Source organism: Schistosoma mansoni (assembly GCF_000237925.1).
Source record: "Schistosoma mansoni, WGS project CABG00000000 data, supercontig 0270, strain Puerto Rico, whole genome shotgun sequence".
In the NCBI taxonomy this organism is placed as follows: domain Eukaryota; kingdom Metazoa; phylum Platyhelminthes; class Trematoda; order Strigeidida; family Schistosomatidae; genus Schistosoma; species Schistosoma mansoni.
In genome coordinates this window covers 7,647-28,035 of record NW_017386133.1, presented here as the reverse complement: position 1 = coordinate 28,035, position 20,389 = coordinate 7,647, and the positions used below count along the sequence as shown (strand labels likewise).

The 20,389-nt window shown below is 38.3% G+C and overlaps 4 protein-coding genes across 4 annotated transcripts; 2 read left to right on the top strand and 2 right to left on the bottom strand.

Moving 5' to 3' along the window:
* Window positions 1–3,590: 3,590 nt before the first annotated feature.
* On the top strand, window positions 3,591–8,606 carry Smp_101240 (phenylalanyl-tRNA synthetase alpha chain,putative; the record flags this gene model as incomplete). The annotated part of the gene is made up of 5 exons (XM_018792469.1): window positions 3,591–3,707; window positions 4,561–4,754; window positions 5,594–5,840; window positions 6,461–6,575; window positions 8,582–8,606. Exons 1-5 carry the CDS (start codon window positions 3,602–3,604, stop codon window positions 8,604–8,606), a joined length of 687 nt encoding a protein of 228 aa, XP_018644441.1. The 5' UTR covers window positions 3,591–3,601.
* A 2,241-nt stretch (window positions 8,607–10,847) lies between these two features.
* On the bottom strand, window positions 10,848–11,267 carry Smp_178320 (hypothetical protein; the record flags this gene model as incomplete). Its single annotated transcript, XM_018792468.1, has 1 exon — window positions 10,848–11,267. One exon carries the CDS (start codon window positions 11,265–11,267, stop codon window positions 10,848–10,850), a length of 420 nt encoding a protein of 139 aa, XP_018644447.1.
* Window positions 11,268–11,308: 41 nt separating this feature from the next.
* Smp_178330 (hypothetical protein) lies at window positions 11,309–11,611 on the bottom strand (the record flags this gene model as incomplete). Its single annotated transcript, XM_018792467.1, has 1 exon — window positions 11,309–11,611. One exon carries the CDS (start codon window positions 11,609–11,611, stop codon window positions 11,309–11,311), a length of 303 nt encoding a protein of 100 aa, XP_018644448.1.
* Window positions 11,612–16,660: 5,049 nt separating this feature from the next.
* Smp_101450 (60S ribosomal protein L7, putative) lies at window positions 16,661–18,897 on the top strand. The gene is made up of 4 exons (XM_018792466.1): window positions 16,661–16,762; window positions 18,061–18,241; window positions 18,272–18,475; window positions 18,511–18,897. Exons 1-4 carry the CDS (start codon window positions 16,752–16,754, stop codon window positions 18,871–18,873), a joined length of 759 nt encoding a protein of 252 aa, XP_018644449.1. The 5' UTR covers window positions 16,661–16,751; the 3' UTR covers window positions 18,874–18,897.
* The last annotated feature ends 1,492 nt before the right edge of the window (window positions 18,898–20,389 follow it).

Sequence of the window (20,389 nt, the reverse complement as noted above, 5' to 3'; positions counted from 1 at the left end):
CACAGTCACATGCTTTAACTAAAATGACTATGCATTTATATTTCTAAAACTTGTGCTTCCTTAAATGAGTTTAGAAAAGTGTAATGTAAATTTTGAACTTCCATGCATTAAAATTAATAACTCGACTGCTTTCAATTCTCATACACATCTAAATTTATGCTCAACACAACTACAGAAGAATGGACAGAAATCTTAACAATATGGTCATGCCTGAAACTGTACAACGATGGTTTGATTATGCATAGTGTTTTAGTTTTGACTCTTGATCAATCAATAACGTGTGGAATAATAGAAGCATGTGACACCCTCAGAGAACTGTTGATGGTAGCGATAGGCTGCATTTCCCCGGGAAATATGTCATAGAATTGTTATTATCACTCCCAACCCCATAGGATAATAGCAACTAGGTGTTCCATCATCATGTCATTATGAGGACAAACAGAAAACACAGAAATACCCATAGTTATAGCAAGTCCTCTTGGCTTGATTCACATAGAGGAACAATCAGAAAGAGAAAAAGTAAGTAAGAGGGGTAATAAAGATATTTGTTTTCCTGAAGCAATTATGATAGCTACATTATCCCTTTTCCCGTCCTTATTTGATATTTTCATAGATATCCTATTATAAATAACGCTGTCACCATGACTCTTCAGGAACCGCTCTCCTACCAGAAGGTCTATATATCTACTTACAATACGCAGATGACGAAGTTCTCTGAGGGAATACAGTGTCATCTAATCGCCTTGCGCGAAAAATCAAGGATGTTTGGGATGTGCTTTTCTCCGTCTAAATGCAAGATGTTGCTTGAGGACTGTGTTGACATCCAAACTAATGATAGAGACTGAAGTGTTCGAGCCCGTTAAACACTCCATTTATCTTCGAAGTCTCGCTAGACTTGTTCGGTCGGTGCCTGAGGAAATTTCGACACGGTTTCAGAAAGCTCACTTGTCTTTTGTCAACTTACGGCTTCTGTGGAGTAACCGAGATGTCTGCCTGTCAACCAAAGCATTTCAATCCTTCCTACTTTATGGTTTTAAATTAAGGCCTTTAAAAGTAGGTGTCCGTTAGTTGTTAGTATTCGGTCGTCGATACCTTTGAAACATTTCCCATGTGTTGGGATTGCCAAGTAAGAAATGCTGAGGTTGGGCTCAGAGTACTAGGCAAAGATGCCAAATTTGTTAGTGAGATAGCAAACGTCCATTGACTTGTATGACTGGAAGATTATTATGTCGTCGAACTACCTCCTGCCCTAACACGTGACGTTTGTCGATGCAGGATTGGGCTGTAATAAAGCTAGGGACAGCGAAAACCAAGATTTGGCACCAGTCCACGAAGTGATTGAATGTTTGATTGAGCCGTATTGGTAGGTGCGGACTACTAGTTTTGAGTCTGCACGTTTATCTTAACCAATTGCTAGAGATGTTGGATGATATCTGAGAATCGATCACAATAGTGCAAATACATTTACTTTTCGTTTCTCTCTAGATCTTGAGCTTTAAAATTGTCTCGTGTTTTTTTACTCCACGAATTCCTACCGAATCTTATTGTCTTTCATACGCCTACAAGAGCCGTGGTACGGTCGTGGGTGTGGAGAGCCCTCTCTTCCTCTTGAAATTCTCTCATTTGGCCACTTGCTTCTCGCGGTGGGGTTGTTGTTGTTTACGAAACTGGAAGGACGAAAAGAGAATGTCCGGCACTTAAACCGGGTTAGTGGGCACGGCGATCCACCTACGTAGGTTGGAAAACTCTGATTCTAAACCAGTGATGCGCATTGGCTTCAGGATCCCCAGGGAATAAATGGAGTGTCAACCTACTCTTGATCATCGGCCACCGTGGAACTGGGTCTCCTGACGTTGCTCCACTGTATCGAGGATTAGACCTGTGGGTCAAAGCCTCGGGGAGTGTACCTCCAAGGAAGTCACCTGTTTCTGTTTCGGCACCTTGAAAGTATTACAGCCTACACACAAATCGAATGGTAACTATTTTGTGCGGCTCATATCCATTTCGGCCTCTCCTTGTACCGGTGTTTATGTGTTCAAATAAATGAAGTAGATAAGTTTTTCTATCATCACATACTGTCACTACTTTTAGTTCTCTTATACCTGTGTTGATATTTTCATCTCACTGTGCTTGCTATATTTTGACAACTGAAAGGGACTCACATATGTGGTAGTGTATTAATAGAAAATGTTTTAACTGGAGGTTAATAATTTACTACTCCAAACGTATTTATTTTTATATTACCACGATTGTATGGTTGTGGGAGTTTTTGTTCGAATTCCTTTGAATGTATATCAATGTATTCTATCTACATTCTAAATCTCAGCGTGTCACTCCCGTTGTCCTAGGCATTGCAGAATGTATTTGACAAGATGGGTGTGACTTTACCGTTGATTTGATGAAATTGACATGCTTTAAAATACCGAAATCCTCATTATGAAACGCAACTGTCTTCCTATTTGTCAATTGCTCCAACATCGTTTTGCGTCGTGTGAAATAGAATTTCAATTTGCCAGTATAGTTCATAAAACCACCAAAAATTCATCAATCTGCCATCTAGTCTAACGTATCTTGGAACTTTTTCTCGGTGTTACAGAATAACTTAATCAGTGATATGAAACGCAGTTTTCTGTCATAACGCAGCTGTTTGTTTTTTGTGGTTGTCTGCAAATGATTGATCTCAGTAGAACAAAAACAATCTGTCTTCGATATATATGTTGGATTTAAGGGTAGTTGTGTAACCGTGTCTTAGTGTTGTGCATACTTGATTTTCGACTACCAGTTTGTAAGTAGTAATATGTCGCGATTTTCTCGTATGAGATATAGTGAGCTGTGAACCAGTTAATCATCATTAAATATTATTTTAAAATTGTCAACTACTTCCGGGTTGCTTTCATTGAGTTCATTTTTCTGAAAGCTTACTTGTCTTGAGTGCGTAGCTGTAATGCTAATAAGTTGCATTGGGAAGCATGGATGTTCACACATCGACTTGTAAATCACCCTTTGTACTAAGATTAAGGGTACTGACCAGTCAGTTGTAAGAAATGTGGCGGTTGAAAAACTCTGGTCGAACATCTGAAAGGGAATTGTCTAACACACAGCTCCACTCAGTCAGATCTTACAAATCTTCTAACTAAAAGTATCATTGACCGCCAGCACAGCCTATTTGCAGATATTTATGGAGTATTCATATTCAGCGTTTCCAAATTAGGTCAGACATGTAGTGTTCAAGTCTAGGATGGATCGTAGAGACTAGACGTTATTTACTACTCATTTTGTATAGTGGTAGGTCTCAAAACAAGTAAAGCAATATCAGTGAAGAATGAGATCCCATAGCCCTATGCTACAGTAGGCTAAGTTTGTGCAAATCAAGACTAATTAAAGTAAATGTATATTTGTCATCTTGATAGTTGGCTGAAGGATCATTTTCCCATTATTTACTACACAGTCATCATGGGTTGCTTTTTTAATGAAAAAGCATTCGCAAAAGCCTTCATAGGTTTTGAAAACTTTACGACGGTACCTTAGTTTTAAAAGACTTGATTTTCCATTTCTGTTCATCACATTCATTCCTCATCCTAAACATTTCAGGTTTTCAGAAATGCCTACGAACAATTATGTTGAATGCAGTTTTTGGAATTTCGATAGTCTTTTTCAACCACAACAACATCCTGCTCGAGATGCACATGATACATTTTTCCTTTCAGGTAAATTATTAGCCAGCTATTGACGTTTTGAGTTGAATTATTTGGTCTTTTTGTGTCCATGTGAAGATCTTCTATGGGATGGTTGGTTGGTTTGTTAGTTGGGCAGTACTGTTTTTATATTCTAACTATTGACAAAAGTCCATTGTCAAAGCGAATACAGGTAGTGCTAGTCTTCCTCCAACCGATCCGTTCACATAATCGATCAGGTGAGTGTAACGGTGTCGAGTTTGACGAGATGTTCCAGACGAAAGCAGACGGAATGAACAACATTCGCTCTGTGCATTAATCCGTTGATTGTATTACACTTTTATCGATATTTTCACTGATCGACAGCATTAAAAGTTTAATCTAAATTGAATATGTTCAAAAACGATGACTGACCGAGTGGTATGCCAGCGCTTCGGGGAATGTCACTAACAAGTTAAGTATGTGCTCATATGTAATCGATTGACTAGAGTATAACTGTTGTTGTTTATTGTCAATAGTGTCTGATGCATTGGAATTAGAACTAATCACACCAGTTGGAATGGGATATGAAACTTAATTTGACATTCTGTTATGACTTGTCTTTGTTTAGATTACCTTTTCTATGACAGTTCAATGGATTACTTGTTTGGTTGTAGTTTGTTGATGTTCTCACCGAACTTGCAACCAACTAGTAATTACTAATTGAAGCTCCAAAATCATATCGTTTATGTTTTATAATGACTAACATACTATATGGAAAATGCGATTATTTGGAATTTGTGTTGTTATGAACTTTTATTGTAAATTTAGAAATAAATTCTGACTTGATTTATAGTCTCATTTCTATTGTCTTCATTCGTCATGATTACTATATTCTCATCTGTAGATCCTGAGATTTCAGATATTAACAAAACAGTCGAAACTTGTTACATTGATAAAGTTCGTACTGTGCATAGTCAAGGTGCTTTTGGTAGTCGAGGCTATCAGTCACCATGGCTAATGGAGGAAGCGGAGAAAAATTTGTTGCGTACACATACAACAGCAGTGAGCGCCCGTATGCTCCATGCATTATCTAAAAAGGTAGGTGAAATCTTTCTACAGTGACAATAATTGGGCTTGTTTTCTTAAGAATGTCGACGGATTCTGTTCAAATAATAAGCATCTGATGTTTTTTTTCGCGATTTACCAATGGCTGAATGTTTCTTTATCAGTTTTAACCCAAACCCAACCAATGCTTCTCAAAATATTCCATGTCAATCAAACCGATGGGAACTTGTGGAGTGTTCATGCTCTTGATTTGACAAAAAGAACGACGTTAGATGTGTTCCAAAACACTGATTACAATAAATAAACACCTGACCTCAGTTGATCTGATAAATTCATTCAAAACCAGTGTATTTTCCAAGTTTCACTAGGTCTTGAAATACTGATCAACTCTTTTTTTTATTAGAGAGATAATAAAAACTAATGTCAGTGAGTTGACTCTGGTTGTGTATTTTGATGTTTGAAAAATGTTGATAGTAAATAGATAATTTGAAATAGTCTGCTAACGTTTAAACATGTGATGAGTTAATACTGCGCTGCCCTGTTTTGGTATCTAAGCTATCAAGAAGGTTGAGCAGTAAACTCTATGATTTAGCTCTTCTGACCTCCATGCCAATTCTTTTGACATTGAATATTTAGTTGAGGCTTAACTATCTTTTGCACATTGATTCTTCATGTAACATAGCAATTGGTATCCTGATAAAGTGAGAGTTCTCTTGTTAAACGTCCAACCATTAATTTAATATGACTACCTGAATGAATTCTTGTCTCTCAGTTAATGAGCTTTTAACCTTACAACGAACCGTAGCGAGAAACAAATATGATGTATATGGTTTGTTTTATTATCGCATTGTCTGTATGTGTTATGTTTGTAGAATCCATTTACTCCAGCTAAATATTACAGTATTGATCGTGTGTTTCGAAATGAAAATCTGGACGCCACTCATTTGGCAGAATTCCATCAAGTTGAAGGTCTAGTTGCTGACTTTGGTCTTAGCTTAGGCCATTTAAAAAGTGTAATTCGAACTTTCTTTTCAAAGTTGGGACTTACGCAACTGAGATTCAAACCAGCGTATAATCCATATACTGAACCGAGTATGGAAATTTTTAGTTATCATCCTGGTGAGTAAATATTCTCAAAAATCATTGATTTATGCTTTTGTGCACCATAATTATTAATTTGCTAAACTATTTGTTCCTTTTCACATTACCCTAGGTTTCCTATTCATATCTTAGATTAATTCTCATTGGTCTAGCGTGGCCTTTTTGTTACATCGCGGATTAAATGTTTAATGTTTATGGGATGGGCGACAGGAAAGCCCGTAGCATTCTTATTTTAACGGTCCTCTGATCATCAATGTTTTTTAGAACGTGGTCGTAACCTAAATATAACACGAATTTTTCAGGACTGTGAACATGTTTCAATGACTGCCAGCAAGTCCAAAACCTTGTTTCGTGTATGCGTCCAGCCGGCACCCAACGCTACTACTATTTAAGCTATTATGAATAAAGCACAGTTTCGATCCATGACCCAGATTGAAAAAAACCGCTATCTATTGTTGTAGCAAACTACATTTCCTGGAGACTTGATATTCAACTAATAAGTTACAGTTGAGAATTCCACCCCATTTTACAATCCACTTAGTACTACAAACCACCATAATACGTATAGTCCAAAGTCTCATATACTGATGTTTACATGGTTGCTAAAATTCTGCTGCTTCTTCGAATTTAAATTTCAGGTCTCAAGAAGTGGGTGGAAATAGGTAATTCGGGACTATTTCGTCCGGAAATGCTTAGACCAATGGGGTTGCCTGAAGGATTGTCTGTTATAGCCTGGGGATTATCTCTGGAACGGTGAGCTAGTTTTGAGTTTGCTCTTTTTGATACCACCTATTTCTAGAGCATTGTTTGTTTCATTGCTGTGTCGTAGGACATGACGTAATAGTAATTTTATTTGCCGTGTTGGTGAAGACGTGTGACCTTTGTTCATAGAGAATCGAGGGAATAATACAACGTACTTGCACTTATTGTGAGGGTAACTAATATAACCATTCTGTCCAGACGAAAGAAGACGGAATGAACAACATTCGCTCTAAAAAGTCAAAATTCACAAACAAAGAAAGATTATTGTGATAAAATAATCATACACTCAACCACCTGTGATCATGGCAACGTAAAAATTTCTGTAAGGGTGAATCAGACCGCTATGAGCAGTTAGCCTTCTACGTGCAAAATCGATCTTATCTGACAAATCTTCAGAAGCAAATTGACAGCCATCTAAATATGCATCGATGTTTCAGCTATTTGTAGCAGTGTCTATCAGTCTCATTGAATTTCTTAACGCTTTTATAAAGAAGAAAAGTACGTTCGTTACTTTCGAACGCCAACGACCACCCAACTAAATGTTATTTAAGTAATTTATCCTATCGACAAAAGATTCTTTCCAAAGTATTGAAAAGATTCACATAACCACATATCTGTACTTTATATGTTGTCGATGGTAAAAGAGGAGTTCTGAGACGGACCAACATTTTCCTACTCTTCAATTGGCCTAAAACATGACTTCTTGTAATATAGAAACCCTCGCTTTCCAGAGAGTTAATAGTTAGTTCTAAACTCAGCTACACTTGATATTTGATTGGGATACTTGTCCTACTTGCCAGAAATATTCTGTGATCTAACAAGGTGGCTTGAATTTCGGCCACTGGGTCTCAGGTCCTAACGTTGTTTGTCTAGTGCGATGACTGCAGTGAGATGAGATCCCTTTTAACCACACACGAAACATGGTTTCTCGATGGACAGATGAAATTTTGCATGCGTGTCTCTGAAACGCAGTTCACAACAGTAGCAAGATTTCCCAAACATGTCGTTCGGTATGCACCTACGTGTCTAGGTACGAGCATTAAGCTTGAACGACACCCGTGTCTTAAATTCAAGTGACAATGTGTTGAATTCTGATACGTCTTTCAAAAATCAGCTATCTGAGCAAGTTCAAATTTCTCTAAACTGACTAAAATTTCAACAATGACAAGAGGTAGTTGAGTTGCGCAAACATTGAAAGTAAAAATAAAAATGGTTATAAATCACATGAAAACAAAAATATACTTATTACTAAAATAGTACACAGATGTGCATTAATATAAAGTAAATTTCGTTGTGAACAAAGTAACTCGAGTTTATGAGCTTCAGTCTGAAGGATGAATAATTCATATTCGCCATTTGTAATTTCTATGGTTGATGCGAGGCCTCTGACATACTGCTGAGCCCGTAGAGTAAAGTAGGTAATTTTCTCTAATAATATGTCGAACGATTGGTCTGGAGGGTTTAGTTCATAATGCTACGGTAAAGCAACAATATGAGGAAATGCACTTCCAAGTTCATTCATATACACCTTTTCATCCCACTCGTCTTGACACTCCTGGCTTTCATAAAGGTATCAAGTATCACCTCCACATGAAATAATACAAAAAAAATAGTGAGCGAGAATCGCACTTCAAATAACCCACCGATTATGTCAAAACTGTGAGTATATTTTGCTGGTGAGTACGACTCAAAAATAAACCATATTACTTGATATCCGACAGACTGCCTCCAACTAACTGACAAACTATTTTAGATCGTCTTTGCCACATTCACGTTAGTCTTCCATTATCATTAATTTTGTTTTGTTACAAAATATATCAAATTTAACCCTCACAAACCTTTTCATGTGGTTCTGCATTATTTTCTACCACTCTGTTTTTGTTACTTAGTCCAACTATGATTCGATATGGTTATAAAAATATTCGTGATTTAATTGGTCCAAAAATTGATCTCAATATGATATACAAGGCACCGTTGTGTCGAATGTACAAGTGTTAGTGCCTAGTTTCGTACCATTTATAATAGCGGTAAGTTGTTTGTGGAAGTGCTAATAAATAATTCAGCCACTCAAAATGTGTCACGGATGACCTTGGTAGATTTATATCTAAATGTCTGTAACTTATAAACGATTAGAAACATAACTATAAGTAACTGATCACTAACCACAACAATGCTGCAAAATAATTGTTTTGTAATGATGTAAGGTATTTCAATTGAAAACAACTAAATTTCACATTTCCTCTCCTCATTTCGTATAAACATCTGTAAACTGTGGAGTCAACTGAGTTAAGAGTAAGGTCAGGCGTACACCGCCTACATTTGGAGGTGATTACTCCGTCCCGCTAACTAACTAAAATAAGAAACTAGACCAGAAACTATGTTCTTTACGTCCAGATTTTAAGTGGACTGTGGTGATGAAATCAGTTGATGTTACGAATGTCTCTGCAGAGACTTGGTTTAATAACAAGATAATTACTAGCTAATATTAAACGAAATTTAGATGAACATTAACATTAGCTAAGTGCAGGTTTGCATCATTTTGAAGCGTTTAGTGTCTCTCAAACAGCAAACAAGTGTTTTTTTTGAAGATTTGTAGTTGGACAAGTCTTATTTATTGCAGACTAATTATCGAGTCGTTCATTTTGGTAGTCAGTATTTTTATGTACAACGTAATTGTTCCTCACCACTGCGATAAATGTTTTGGTCATACATTGGTGGAAGCACAATGATATATAATCAATGATAACCTTAGTTCATAGAAATATCAAGGCATAATAAGTTCATAAGTGGATGAATTTACGACTTTTCTGTTGGAATGTGGTATTAAAAAACCTACCAACTGACGCTGTGATCAATTGTTCATTTCGGTTAGCTTTGAAGGTCTACTTCTGTCGTTGGCCTTTATTAATTGGAAGTGACGAAACGGTACTTGTTGACCTCTAAATATCACTCATATAAGTTTTTCTCATAACTTGTCAAGCTGATTTACTATCATGAGAATAGTTTCATAATATATTAATAATTTGCTACTTCTTGTGCTAATCAACTATTGTGATTCATTAATTCCCGTCATAATTTCCGCGAATATACGTCACTATATGTTGAACAGACTTAGTTAACTTGCCCCACTTGAAACCGACTGTACCAAAAGCACTAATTTTATCCTATTGGGACATGAACCTCATGTATATTTGCGTATTGACATGTTTCAACTAGTTACTTTAATTAAATGTGCATTTTGTCATTAATGTTAGCAACCGGCAAACAAATACATGAACCTGCTATCCAGTGGTCTAGGTCTTTCTCCATTTCGCCCATGAAATCCAAGAGATCTCGATTTCATGACAATTTGACGGTTAACTCCGACTAGTTTCTTATATACAGTTGTTTTCTAGACTATTACTGACAATGATTTGCCTTGATGTTGTTTAGACTATTGACTCAGTACAAGTTTAAACCTGCTGATGTTTTGCCAATTAGTTAGTACTATCATCTTTGACTCCTTGGTTGCTGAATACCAACAAGTCATCCTCTTTTAATTCCAGGTAATGGCGAATTTTGTTCGGGAGATTTCCTGGAATGACCAGGGAAGATTGGACTCAGTGAACAGCCCCTATGTCTGCAAAACCCTTGAAACCCGGCAAAATACATTTAAAAAAAGTAACAGACCAACTAGGGGAAGCGTCTTTAGCTGAAGCAACATTAAAAGACTCTTAATATGATGAGATTTGATGGCAAAACAACGGAATTTTGGAAACGCGGCATTTTACGCGATTTAAACTGCTTAAGTACATTTAACTATCTTCAGCCTTCTCTGCACTATGTGTGGAGATTACACTTAGTGTATAAATTTGTGAAGGTGTGACCTAATGGTATGAGTGGTGGACTTCCAACAGGTGTTGAGTGTTTTACTCATGACCGGCCTTCAGACAGACATTACACAACTTATTTGGTACAAACTCCATCCTCTCATTTATATACTTATCTCTAAACCTTCCACATTGATCTAAGGAATGGCTTTCGGTACTTAGTAAACATGACAACCCAAGAGTACTTGGTTTGACGTGTGGAGGAACATCATACCCGCCTGAGCTAGCAAACGACACTCACCTTATACTCTGAGTCACAGTTTCTTTTAGTAGCAACAACGAACTGCCTTTGGTTGCGATTAGAGAGATCCCCATTGACCACTAATCTTTATCTGGTGTTAGCAATATCCGACCGCTCTTTCACAGGCTTTCAAAGGTCCTTGAGTAAAAGCTCTCAATCACCCCTAAAAATTTGACATGCCACTTTCAATCGTTCTCTTTGCAAGTGTAGTGGGAGTTTCAAAAGCTTAGTCTCAGTGGTCTTTGAAGAATTCTTCCGCCTTAGCGTTAGCTCACAAGTCTGAATCTCATGAGACAGCCTTTTTAAATTACCTGGATCAGTATCCTTAATAGCAGGGATGTTCAGCCTCTTGTCAATAAATGCGTGAACTGCGATGTGCTTCTGACCGAAAGCTTCCTCGAGAAGCGCGAACGCTTTGCAATAGCCTCCTTCTGGTTCGAGCAAGGCATAATGAACAATAGTAGCCTTAGCTTCACCATCACAATACTGAACCAAATAGTTTGACCTAAATCGGAATCCAACGCTGTCATCTAAGTATTCTTCGAAATTCCGTATGAAACTCCAATAGTTCATGGGGTTACCATCAAACCTTATGATCTCTCTGTTTGGTAGGTCTAAAGTTTTAGATGTCCAGTTTTTTCCAGGAGGGATACTAACTCCACATGAGGCAAATATAGACTCGTACGACAGCACCTTGTCAGCCACAGCTTGACTATAATGTTTTCTTCCTCTTTGACGTAACCTATCCTACTCATTTCTTTTTCTGTCTGAGCTAAGCGTACTTCGGCTAATTCTAACTCTAACAAGGGATTTATTCGGTGGCCGTTTCCTTCTAACTGGCCATCAGTATGAGTTTCTAGATAGTAGGGAGACAAGTCAGGAATCTGATCAGCTTTATGATTCTTCTGTGTAAACATTCAGCAGTACTCAATGTATGAATTTTTGATGAGATACTGGTCGAAACATTGTATGATTTAAATTATCCTGTAGGTGTTCTACCGGTAATGTAAACGCGACACTGACGACCCAGAGTCTATGTGAAAGCTATAATCAAAACTAGGGCAACGTGGCTTTAAACTTTATCTGCTTCTGAACGTAAAAGGCAATTCGATTGGTGCAATAATTAAAGGAATTATAGTCAATAAGTGAAACGCCCGAAAGTTACGACCAGTATTGGGTGTCTGATCGAAATGAATAAAAAGTATGAGTTGCAGTCACACAGATAGGTCACATGCAACAGGGATGGTCTACAGACACAGTAGACCAGGTTAACGTGGTGGATGTTTAAGCAGCGACTTGATTGGTTAGTTATGGATATAACTAACACCATTTATCCTGTGTTGTTGAAGCATCCAAGTTTAATTTTTACTGATTCTTTTGTTAGGGATAATATAAATCAGAAATTACTTGGAATGTTTTAAAAATCTCGAAGTAAACAGTCTGTTTCTGTTAAGCGAGAAGTTTTACATAGCTTTAGCTAACATCTTATTCCGAACGCCTTGTCACCATACCTAAATGACTATTCCTCCTGGTTGCACTGTCACTACATCTTCCAGTTAATTGATTAAGTTGCTTGATTCATGACTGACTGAACTATGGTGTAAAATAGGATAGTAGGTCCCATACAAATGAAACAGATGATAATGTCACATATAAAATACCCTGTGAGAACTTCCATTTTTCACAATATTGAAATTAAATTGATCGGATGTGAATCCTTCTGTTGTTTACATTAGCTATATTGTATTAACTTTCCTCCATGTTTTCTCTATTTTAGAGTTTCACTCCAGTGATATTTAATTTTTGGCATCAGTTGTTTTTGCAAACTTGGAAATTATTTTTACATATGTCTGTAAATGTACATTACTGTATGTACCACTGAATATCTTCGATAAAATTATAGACAGTCAATTGTTTTCAACTTGGAAGTTTGCTTGTCTGTTTTGTAATTTCAACTGTGATGATGTAAAAATTGTATCTTGAGTCAATAACTACTAGTTCAAACGGACGATAGGTTCAAGCTGAACTCTGCCTTAGACCTCAATCTGAGCACCGGATTATTATCTTTGCGATTCTTGTACATCTTAGTACATGAACCATGTAGATCGTTATTACAGGCTACATGTACATTAGTCGGCAACCTACTGATGGTGTATTTGACCAGTACCTACAATTTTTTCAAGCTCTGTCATGATTATCAGTATCACAGAATGTCGGTGTCTACCAGTACTGAAAAGTGTAATGGGTAGTTAGATTATTAATTGAGTCTTCCAATCGCATGTCAGAACCAAACGAACTGTGTTAAGTCCTATCTCATTTAATGAGTCGATTGTGTGCGCAAAGCCTTTGTAAGGTACTGTTCGCCTGATGAAGTCTCAATCCGTTGTTGCGTTATTTTCAGTGCTGAAAATAAGGAGTCGTGAAAGACAGGGACACCAGTCCCATACAACTTTTATCCATGCTAAATACTTCGACACCAATTCATAAAGTAGCCATGCTTTTCTCTAATGCAACCAGCTCTAGCCGCAGTAGATAGTTCACCACACGCATTTCTTCGGAACGACATTTGTCGAAGCTGCCGAACTCGGTGTTCGAAAGTGGTGACACTGGTTAAATTGTCGCCGCTATACGCCAACACCCGTTGACCAACTTCGTCATTACACAAATAGCGCTGCAACTGAAGGCCAACCACGGCGATGTCAAACGTACTAAATCTCTTAACATCCCCCAGCTCGGAGAGACCAGGTCGCGCAAGCTTAGAGAAAAGTTGATCATACTGGCACCTTGCAAATCTGACTCTTCACACCCCGATTGATATCACGAAGACGCCAAAGATATTCTGAATTGCTACAGGTCACTCTGGGTTCCGCTATATATGAACTGGTCTCATTTGATAAGCCACTACCAGCACCCACACAACAACCGAAATGCACAGACCTCTCGACTGCCTCTAATTGCTGACTACCAAGGGTGATTAGGAAGACAGGTCTTCGACAGACTCGTATTAGTACCTTGTACTTAGAAGATGTGAAGCATCTGGCAAATCAACGAAGGCTGACTGCTAACTACTTAAGTGTGGACTGTTATTTATTTGAACACATAAATATTGGTACAAAAGGGAACCAGATAAATATGCTCCACACAAATCTCATTTGAGGGCTTTGATACTATCCGGGTGTGGAAACTGAAACAGGTGGTTCTTTTGGGGACGCACCCGAAGCCTTTGACCTCAAGGTCTGATCCACAAGGTAGTGGATCATCATGAGGAGATGAAGTCCCATGGTAGCCGGTGACGGACGATTGATTCACACGCCATTTGTTTCCTCAGGATACTGGAGCCCATGTGCACCATTGGTTTGGAATGAGGGATTTCCAACTCCTCTAGGTGGACTCGCCGTGTCCACCAACCCGGTAAAGTACCAGATATTCACTTTTCGTCCTCTTAATTTCGTAAACAACACCCCCGCCACTGTGAGAATGCAGTGAGTAGGACTTCCCTGGCAGAGGCTGTAGTAGTGTGGTCGTGTGAAAGCATTTCGAGGGCGAGCCCTCCCTACTCGCTACCGTACCAGGGCATTGTGGACTCTACATCTTGTATATCGTTGCGTAGTAATAAAATATCAGTCCTTTAATCAATGTAGAATATTCTCCTCCGGGTAACCTCCACACTGCTGTTACTCGCTTTCAACAGAGTGGTTTACAAAATGTCATAGATGACAAAGTGGTTCAAAAGAAGGGGCATTCTTGTAAACAACCATGCTGGAGGTAGCTGATCGTGATATGATCGATTTCAATCCTGGATTGAATTGCAAGAAGAAGAGGGAGAGGTGACATACTGGAGATGTGTGTGCTGAACGTCAGTTTTAGCCATGAATTGGCAGTATTTGTCCAATCTGAAACCAGAGGGTCTTCATTTCTCACTCAAGCGGGTCTTCTTCTTAGATGGCAAACCTACACATTCGAACTCCCTCTAATCACCACAATACCTGTGGAAAGTGAATATGTGAGATCAATTAACTTGTAGAAATTACCTCTGATAGCATATGTATTACATTCTGTCGGGGCGTAGGTGGATCTAATGGTGAGGTATCGGTCTCATATTAGGTTAAGAGAACAATCTAACGCAACAGTACATAAGTGACTGTTAAGTTGGACCCAGCTGATTAGTGAAAACTCTCCTCCAGTTCTTAATGCAAGACTAACCCCAACAAAACCGGACAGGGAACACACAGGACTATCAGATAAACGCTCATAAAACAAGCTCTCAAAGCGACGGATGGAGAGAGAATATTCAGTACTCCACCAGAGTCTAAAATACGAGTTTTCAATCGTTAACAGGCATTAGTGTCAAAACTTTCCAAGGACATGGCTAAACCTTTGTAGTGTCCGATCTGGATTAATGTGCGAATACTTAAGAAGGCCAGTTTGAATAAAACATGTGGTTTCGGAAAGTTTGGTTTTGGTCTCGTATTCACTGGGAAGATTCAACCTTCTCTTAGTCAGAGACTTGAGATAGTTTGAATGGTATGGAATTTTCGCAACAAGCACAAGCTTCTATCCAGTCGCTATGATAAGCAGCAGGACGTTTTATTCCGGAGGTGCTATGATTCTAGTCGTAGTTAAATATTAACCACCTGGTTTAGTGATAGAAATACGATTGAGGTTACGTCTTAGCAAACTGGTGGATTGTGGCAATCCAGTCGAAAACGCATCCAGTGATCATCAACTAGATATAGATTGCGAGCGAACTAACCAGTCAGGAAATTCGAAGTATGGGGTAGAACGGATACAGACTATGGCAAATAAGTGGTGTTAGAAACAGTGATCCCAAAACAATGAAAACTATAAAGATATCTCGGTCACATCGAAATTGGATGGTGATGGTACCGAATTACCTTTTACTGAAAGTATCCAAAAACAACCGAGGAAGACAGCAGTGATTTTCAGAAAGAGGGATAGATTCTATTCTATTCAGATTTTATGTGGCGTGAAACTTAAGCAGCCTAAGGTAAGCAGATAAGAGTCGACTGCTTACTTAGTGTTAGGTCAGAAGCAACAGAATAAGGACGTAGAGTTATTTACAGCTAGATCTTACGTAAACATTGTTTCCTACTTCTCCTTACTGAATGATGAGACTCATTAAGGTCGATGTGATCCAATTTTTCTCCACCATATGCGTAGCGAATTTTGTAATCGGAAGACTAAAACGCCTTCCTGCTTAGGGTCCTACATGACTTTGAAATATCTTAGGTAGAGCCGGGAAAGCATCCACCAACAGGTTATGCTGTGATCCGGGATTGATACCCTCGGTAAGAATAAGGTCAGCCTCAATTCTGAATGGTATGCATACTGTGGATTTACGGAACAAAAAACGTTTGTCGTAACCGAAAATGTGGTGTTAGAAAATCCTGATTCAAATTTTTGAACATCTCAAAATTAAGTAGTATACCAGTTACTTTGGATAATCTGCTATGAACGGATGGCTAGTTCCTCTCTGAATATTTTGCACGATACTTTTCATCGTATCTCTATCCATCATCGTATACTCACTTTCCATTTACGATTATTCTGGTTATTAAGGGTTAATCTAACAAACGCCTAGTGATGTAATTATCACCTGAAGTTATAAAATAATCCACTTGTAAAATACACGAACCTCATGTTCAGTCACCTTGTACTTCGACACTCCTTCATCTGAGGCTCGTAAACACTCTTCAAAACTAAGATTAAAAAACAAATGTCATTGAAGAAACATATATTGAATTTGTCAACAACAAGCATTGAAAAGCTTTACTACATAGACCAAGTATTTGTATAAAAAAGCAGACGCTGACCAGTTTAACCACTATTTTTTGAAGATGTCTGTTGCTCTTCATAACTAAGATTAAGTCACGGTATCTTGGATGTGGATCCTTAAAAATACTCTGATTACTGATTTCGCTTAACGAAGATTGGCACTTGAAGACACTACATTGTACCTCTGCCTGGCGCCTGTTTGTGTCTTTGAATCTACAGCGTGACAGTTTAATATCTGTTAGGTGCCATCGTGAACAGATCATGTCGGACGTGTAAGTCCATATGACACTACATCTAATTTTTGCCCTGTTCATCACCCACGTTTGGGCACAAGATCGTTTACTTAATACCTATCAATTGTACCAAACTTAGCGTTTCAAATATTCTTATAAACCCGTGTATTCAGTTATTGAAAAATAGCATGTTTCTATATTCAAGAACATAGCCTTTGACATACTTTCATAGTTAGTTACCTCAGTAAAACTTCACTTACTTGAATCCTATAACAGTCTTTAGTCAGGCGTTTCAAGTTAACGTAGGAAAATAAGAAGTTAAATTATGTAACTACTGTGAGATTTTCGAAAATTTCCAGGATTATGCTTTCGTTTCAACCATAGCAATTTGAGTCATTCCCTTCAAGTTCGTTCAATAGTTAGTCGGTAACTGTTTTTTTCCTAGCTACGTCAGATTGCAGTTGTGTCCTGTTACGTAATGATTACCATGCATAAGAACGAGTATTTTCACAATAGTTGGGCGCCAGATAAACGTAAGACCTTCAGGAAGATAACTGTATTTGTCTCAGTTAGACCGACGTTTCATTGGAAGAGGTTGAACCAAATTGCCAGGCAAAAAGTTGGACCTACATGAAGTTCAATCGGCATTTCCTGCAGCATGACTCCACAGTGGGATCCCACTAATATTTTTCAGACAGTTTGTAAGTTCAGGGTCATCAGTGACAAGCCTAATTTATAGCTTGTGGTTGTTAAATAAAAGGGTCGGAGATTGTCTTTTCAGGTAGATTGAGTTCGAAAGGGCTTGCTCATGTTAATAAAATGGCTACAATAGTCAACTGGGCTCCTACTTTTCAGTCAAGCAAACTGCAATGTTGCTTGACATTGTATATTAGAACATAACACCAGAGTTTTCCTATAAGTTCACCAGTTGTACTGTATTTCCCGTTAGCGTCATTTGTCTCTCCAACCTTACAAGTTCTAAAGTAGTTATACCAGATTTGTGAGACGATAACTATCGACTTGTCTCAAAATCATAATCCGGTTTATTGCCAGTACTTTAGGCGGTTGTGACCTTTCTTGTGGTTAGTTCATTGTTCGAGTTTCGTTCACCATGTTTTCTATTTTTTCAGTATCATTCAGTGATGTATAGCTAGTTTCCTTATCTGTATTAAGAGCATTATAACACGGTAGTATGCGATCAGTACAGTTTTAGTTGAAAACGGGATTTCACCCTACCAATTTTATCGTCACTGTTTGTGTCTGTAAAAGCAATAATCATTGGTTATGTAAATAAGTTTTCTAATTGTACTAACTCCACATTTCTTGTTCATATTTAGAAAAAAAACTGATACTCAGTCAGCTACTCCTAAGAGACCTAGGAAGCCAGAAGGTCTCCGCGTGAAGGAAAAGATTAGACGACGAAAATTGATTACAGTAGCTCGCAAAAAGGTGATACGCCGACAGACTTATATGAAGTTAAAGTCTCTCATGAAGCAAAGAGCGGAAAAATACATGCATGTAAGTTCTGTGTAACATAATGACTTTCAGGAGTACCGCAGAATGGCAAAGCGGGAAATGACGTTGCAGCGTAATGCTAAGAAGACGGGAGACTTCTATGTTCCAGCTGAACCAAAACTCGCGTTTGTCGTGCGAATCCGGGGTATTAACGGTGTCCACCCACGCCCAAGAAAGACTATGCAACTGTTTCGCCTCCGGCAAATCAACAACGGGATGTTTGTGCGATTAAATAAGGTAATTCCGGCTTTTCGCTTATCATTATTGCACAGGCAACTCTTAACATGCTTCGAATAATTGATCCGTACGTCGCTTGGGGTTATCCTAGTCTTAAAATTGTTCGTCAACTCATTTATAAACGCGGATTTTGTAAGTACCATGGTACACGACTCCCTTTAACAAATGAGCTAATTCAACACAAACTTGGACATCTTGGTTTAATATGCGTTGAGGACCTTGTACATGAAATATATACAGTTGGACCAAACTTCAAACATGCTGTTGCTTTTCTATGGACATTCAAGTTGAGCAATCCTAGTGGCGGTTTTCGCAAGAAAGGAAAACACTTTGTTGAAGGTGGTGATTTTGGCAACCGAGAAACCTATATAAACCGATTACTTAAAGCTATGATTTAAATAAATAAGTTGCGCTTGGTAATACTCATGATCGTTCTTTTCATTCAACTCTTTATCAATACCACTTAGGCTCCTTCTACATTACTTAGACAGCATTCATATTAACTTGTCAAATGTTGCTAACAATATTTTCTATAGCCTTAGTTATAATGGAAAGTCCAGCACAAACATGGGTCTACCCGAGCCATCGCATCAAGATGAAACTAACTAGGTATAAGGAGAACCGAGATAATGATATTAAAGATGATAGAACATAACATTAATGCTTCAAAAATACTTGCGATCAAAGCCTGGAACTTGAAATTACTACTATGAAAGGCTACATTCCAAAATCACACTAATACGGGGGTCTGTTTCGCAGTTTCATTGCTGTTTGGTTACTAAATATCTTGATCCATAAGTAGAGTTTTCAAATGAGGGCCTAGAATCTCTCAGATACCATCACAACAGGGCTTCTGAGGTCGTCGGTGTGATCGATTGTCACTACATTTCATTAGTTGGCGCGTTTCAATCATGAGGCGCAAATTTACGTTCAGAACGTGGGAAACAAACTCAGAACATTTTATTTACTCTGGAGAAGTGGCTTACATTAAGTCCCGAAGCGTCAAAGATACAATTTTTTTACTTGGGATATAACAAAACTATACTTATTATTTCCTTGACATTGTTACTCAAGGTGTCCAGAGTAATTGGATTTTCTTTCGCTGAGCCTAATATAAGTATCATATGTGTTAATCACTCAAGTTATTTGGAAATCAAAGGTGCTCGAATGTCTGTCGAGTTGTTCCTTGAAGTGTTCTGTCTCTCTCTTCAAACCCCTGGATCACTTCTCTTTTTCCGATGTGTAAACAGATGTTCATATCGTCTGCACTTACGCCTGTTACCCCTTGTGGAGGAGCATAGACTGCTCACCAGCATTCTCCTGGGCAATCCTTTACACTTGTTATTCATCCTTCCCATATTTGCTTCTACTTCTAGGCGTAAAGTGTTCTCTGGCCTTCCTCTTTTCCGCTTCCCTTTAGGATTCCAAGTTAGGGCTTGCCTCGTGATGCAGTTTGGTGACTTCCTTAATGTATGTCCGATCCACTTCCAACGTCTTTTCCTAATTTCCTCTTCAGCTGGAAGCTGGTTTGTCCTCTCATAAAACGCTGTTGCTGATAGTATCCGGCCAGTGAGTGTTGAGTATTTTGCGTAGACAACTGTTTATAAATACTCGCACCTTCTTGGCGGTGGATGTAGTAGTTCACGTTTCAGCTCCGAACAGTAAGGCTGTCTTGACGTTCGTATTGAGGATTCTGAGTTTGATATTAGTTGACGGTTGTTTTGAATTCCATATGTTCTTCAGTTGTAGGAATGTGGCCCTTGCTTTTCCAATCCTAGCCTTTACATCTGCATCAGATCCTCCTTGTTCATCAATGATGCTTCCCAGGTACGTGAATGTTTCCACCTCTTCCAGAGTTTCGCCATCAAGTGTGATTGGGTTGGTGTTCTCCGTGTTGCATTTAAGAATCTTGCT

Bases quoted from the DNA above. Each gene is read 5' to 3' on its own strand.
- Smp_101450 (XM_018792466.1), top strand. The intron at 18,242-18,271 runs GTAAGTTCTGTG...AATGACTTTCAG, and splicing joins GAGCGGAAAAATACATGCAT to GAGTACCGCAGAATGGCAAA. The intron at 18,476-18,510 runs GTAATTCCGGCT...ATTATTGCACAG, and splicing joins TGTTTGTGCGATTAAATAAG to GCAACTCTTAACATGCTTCG.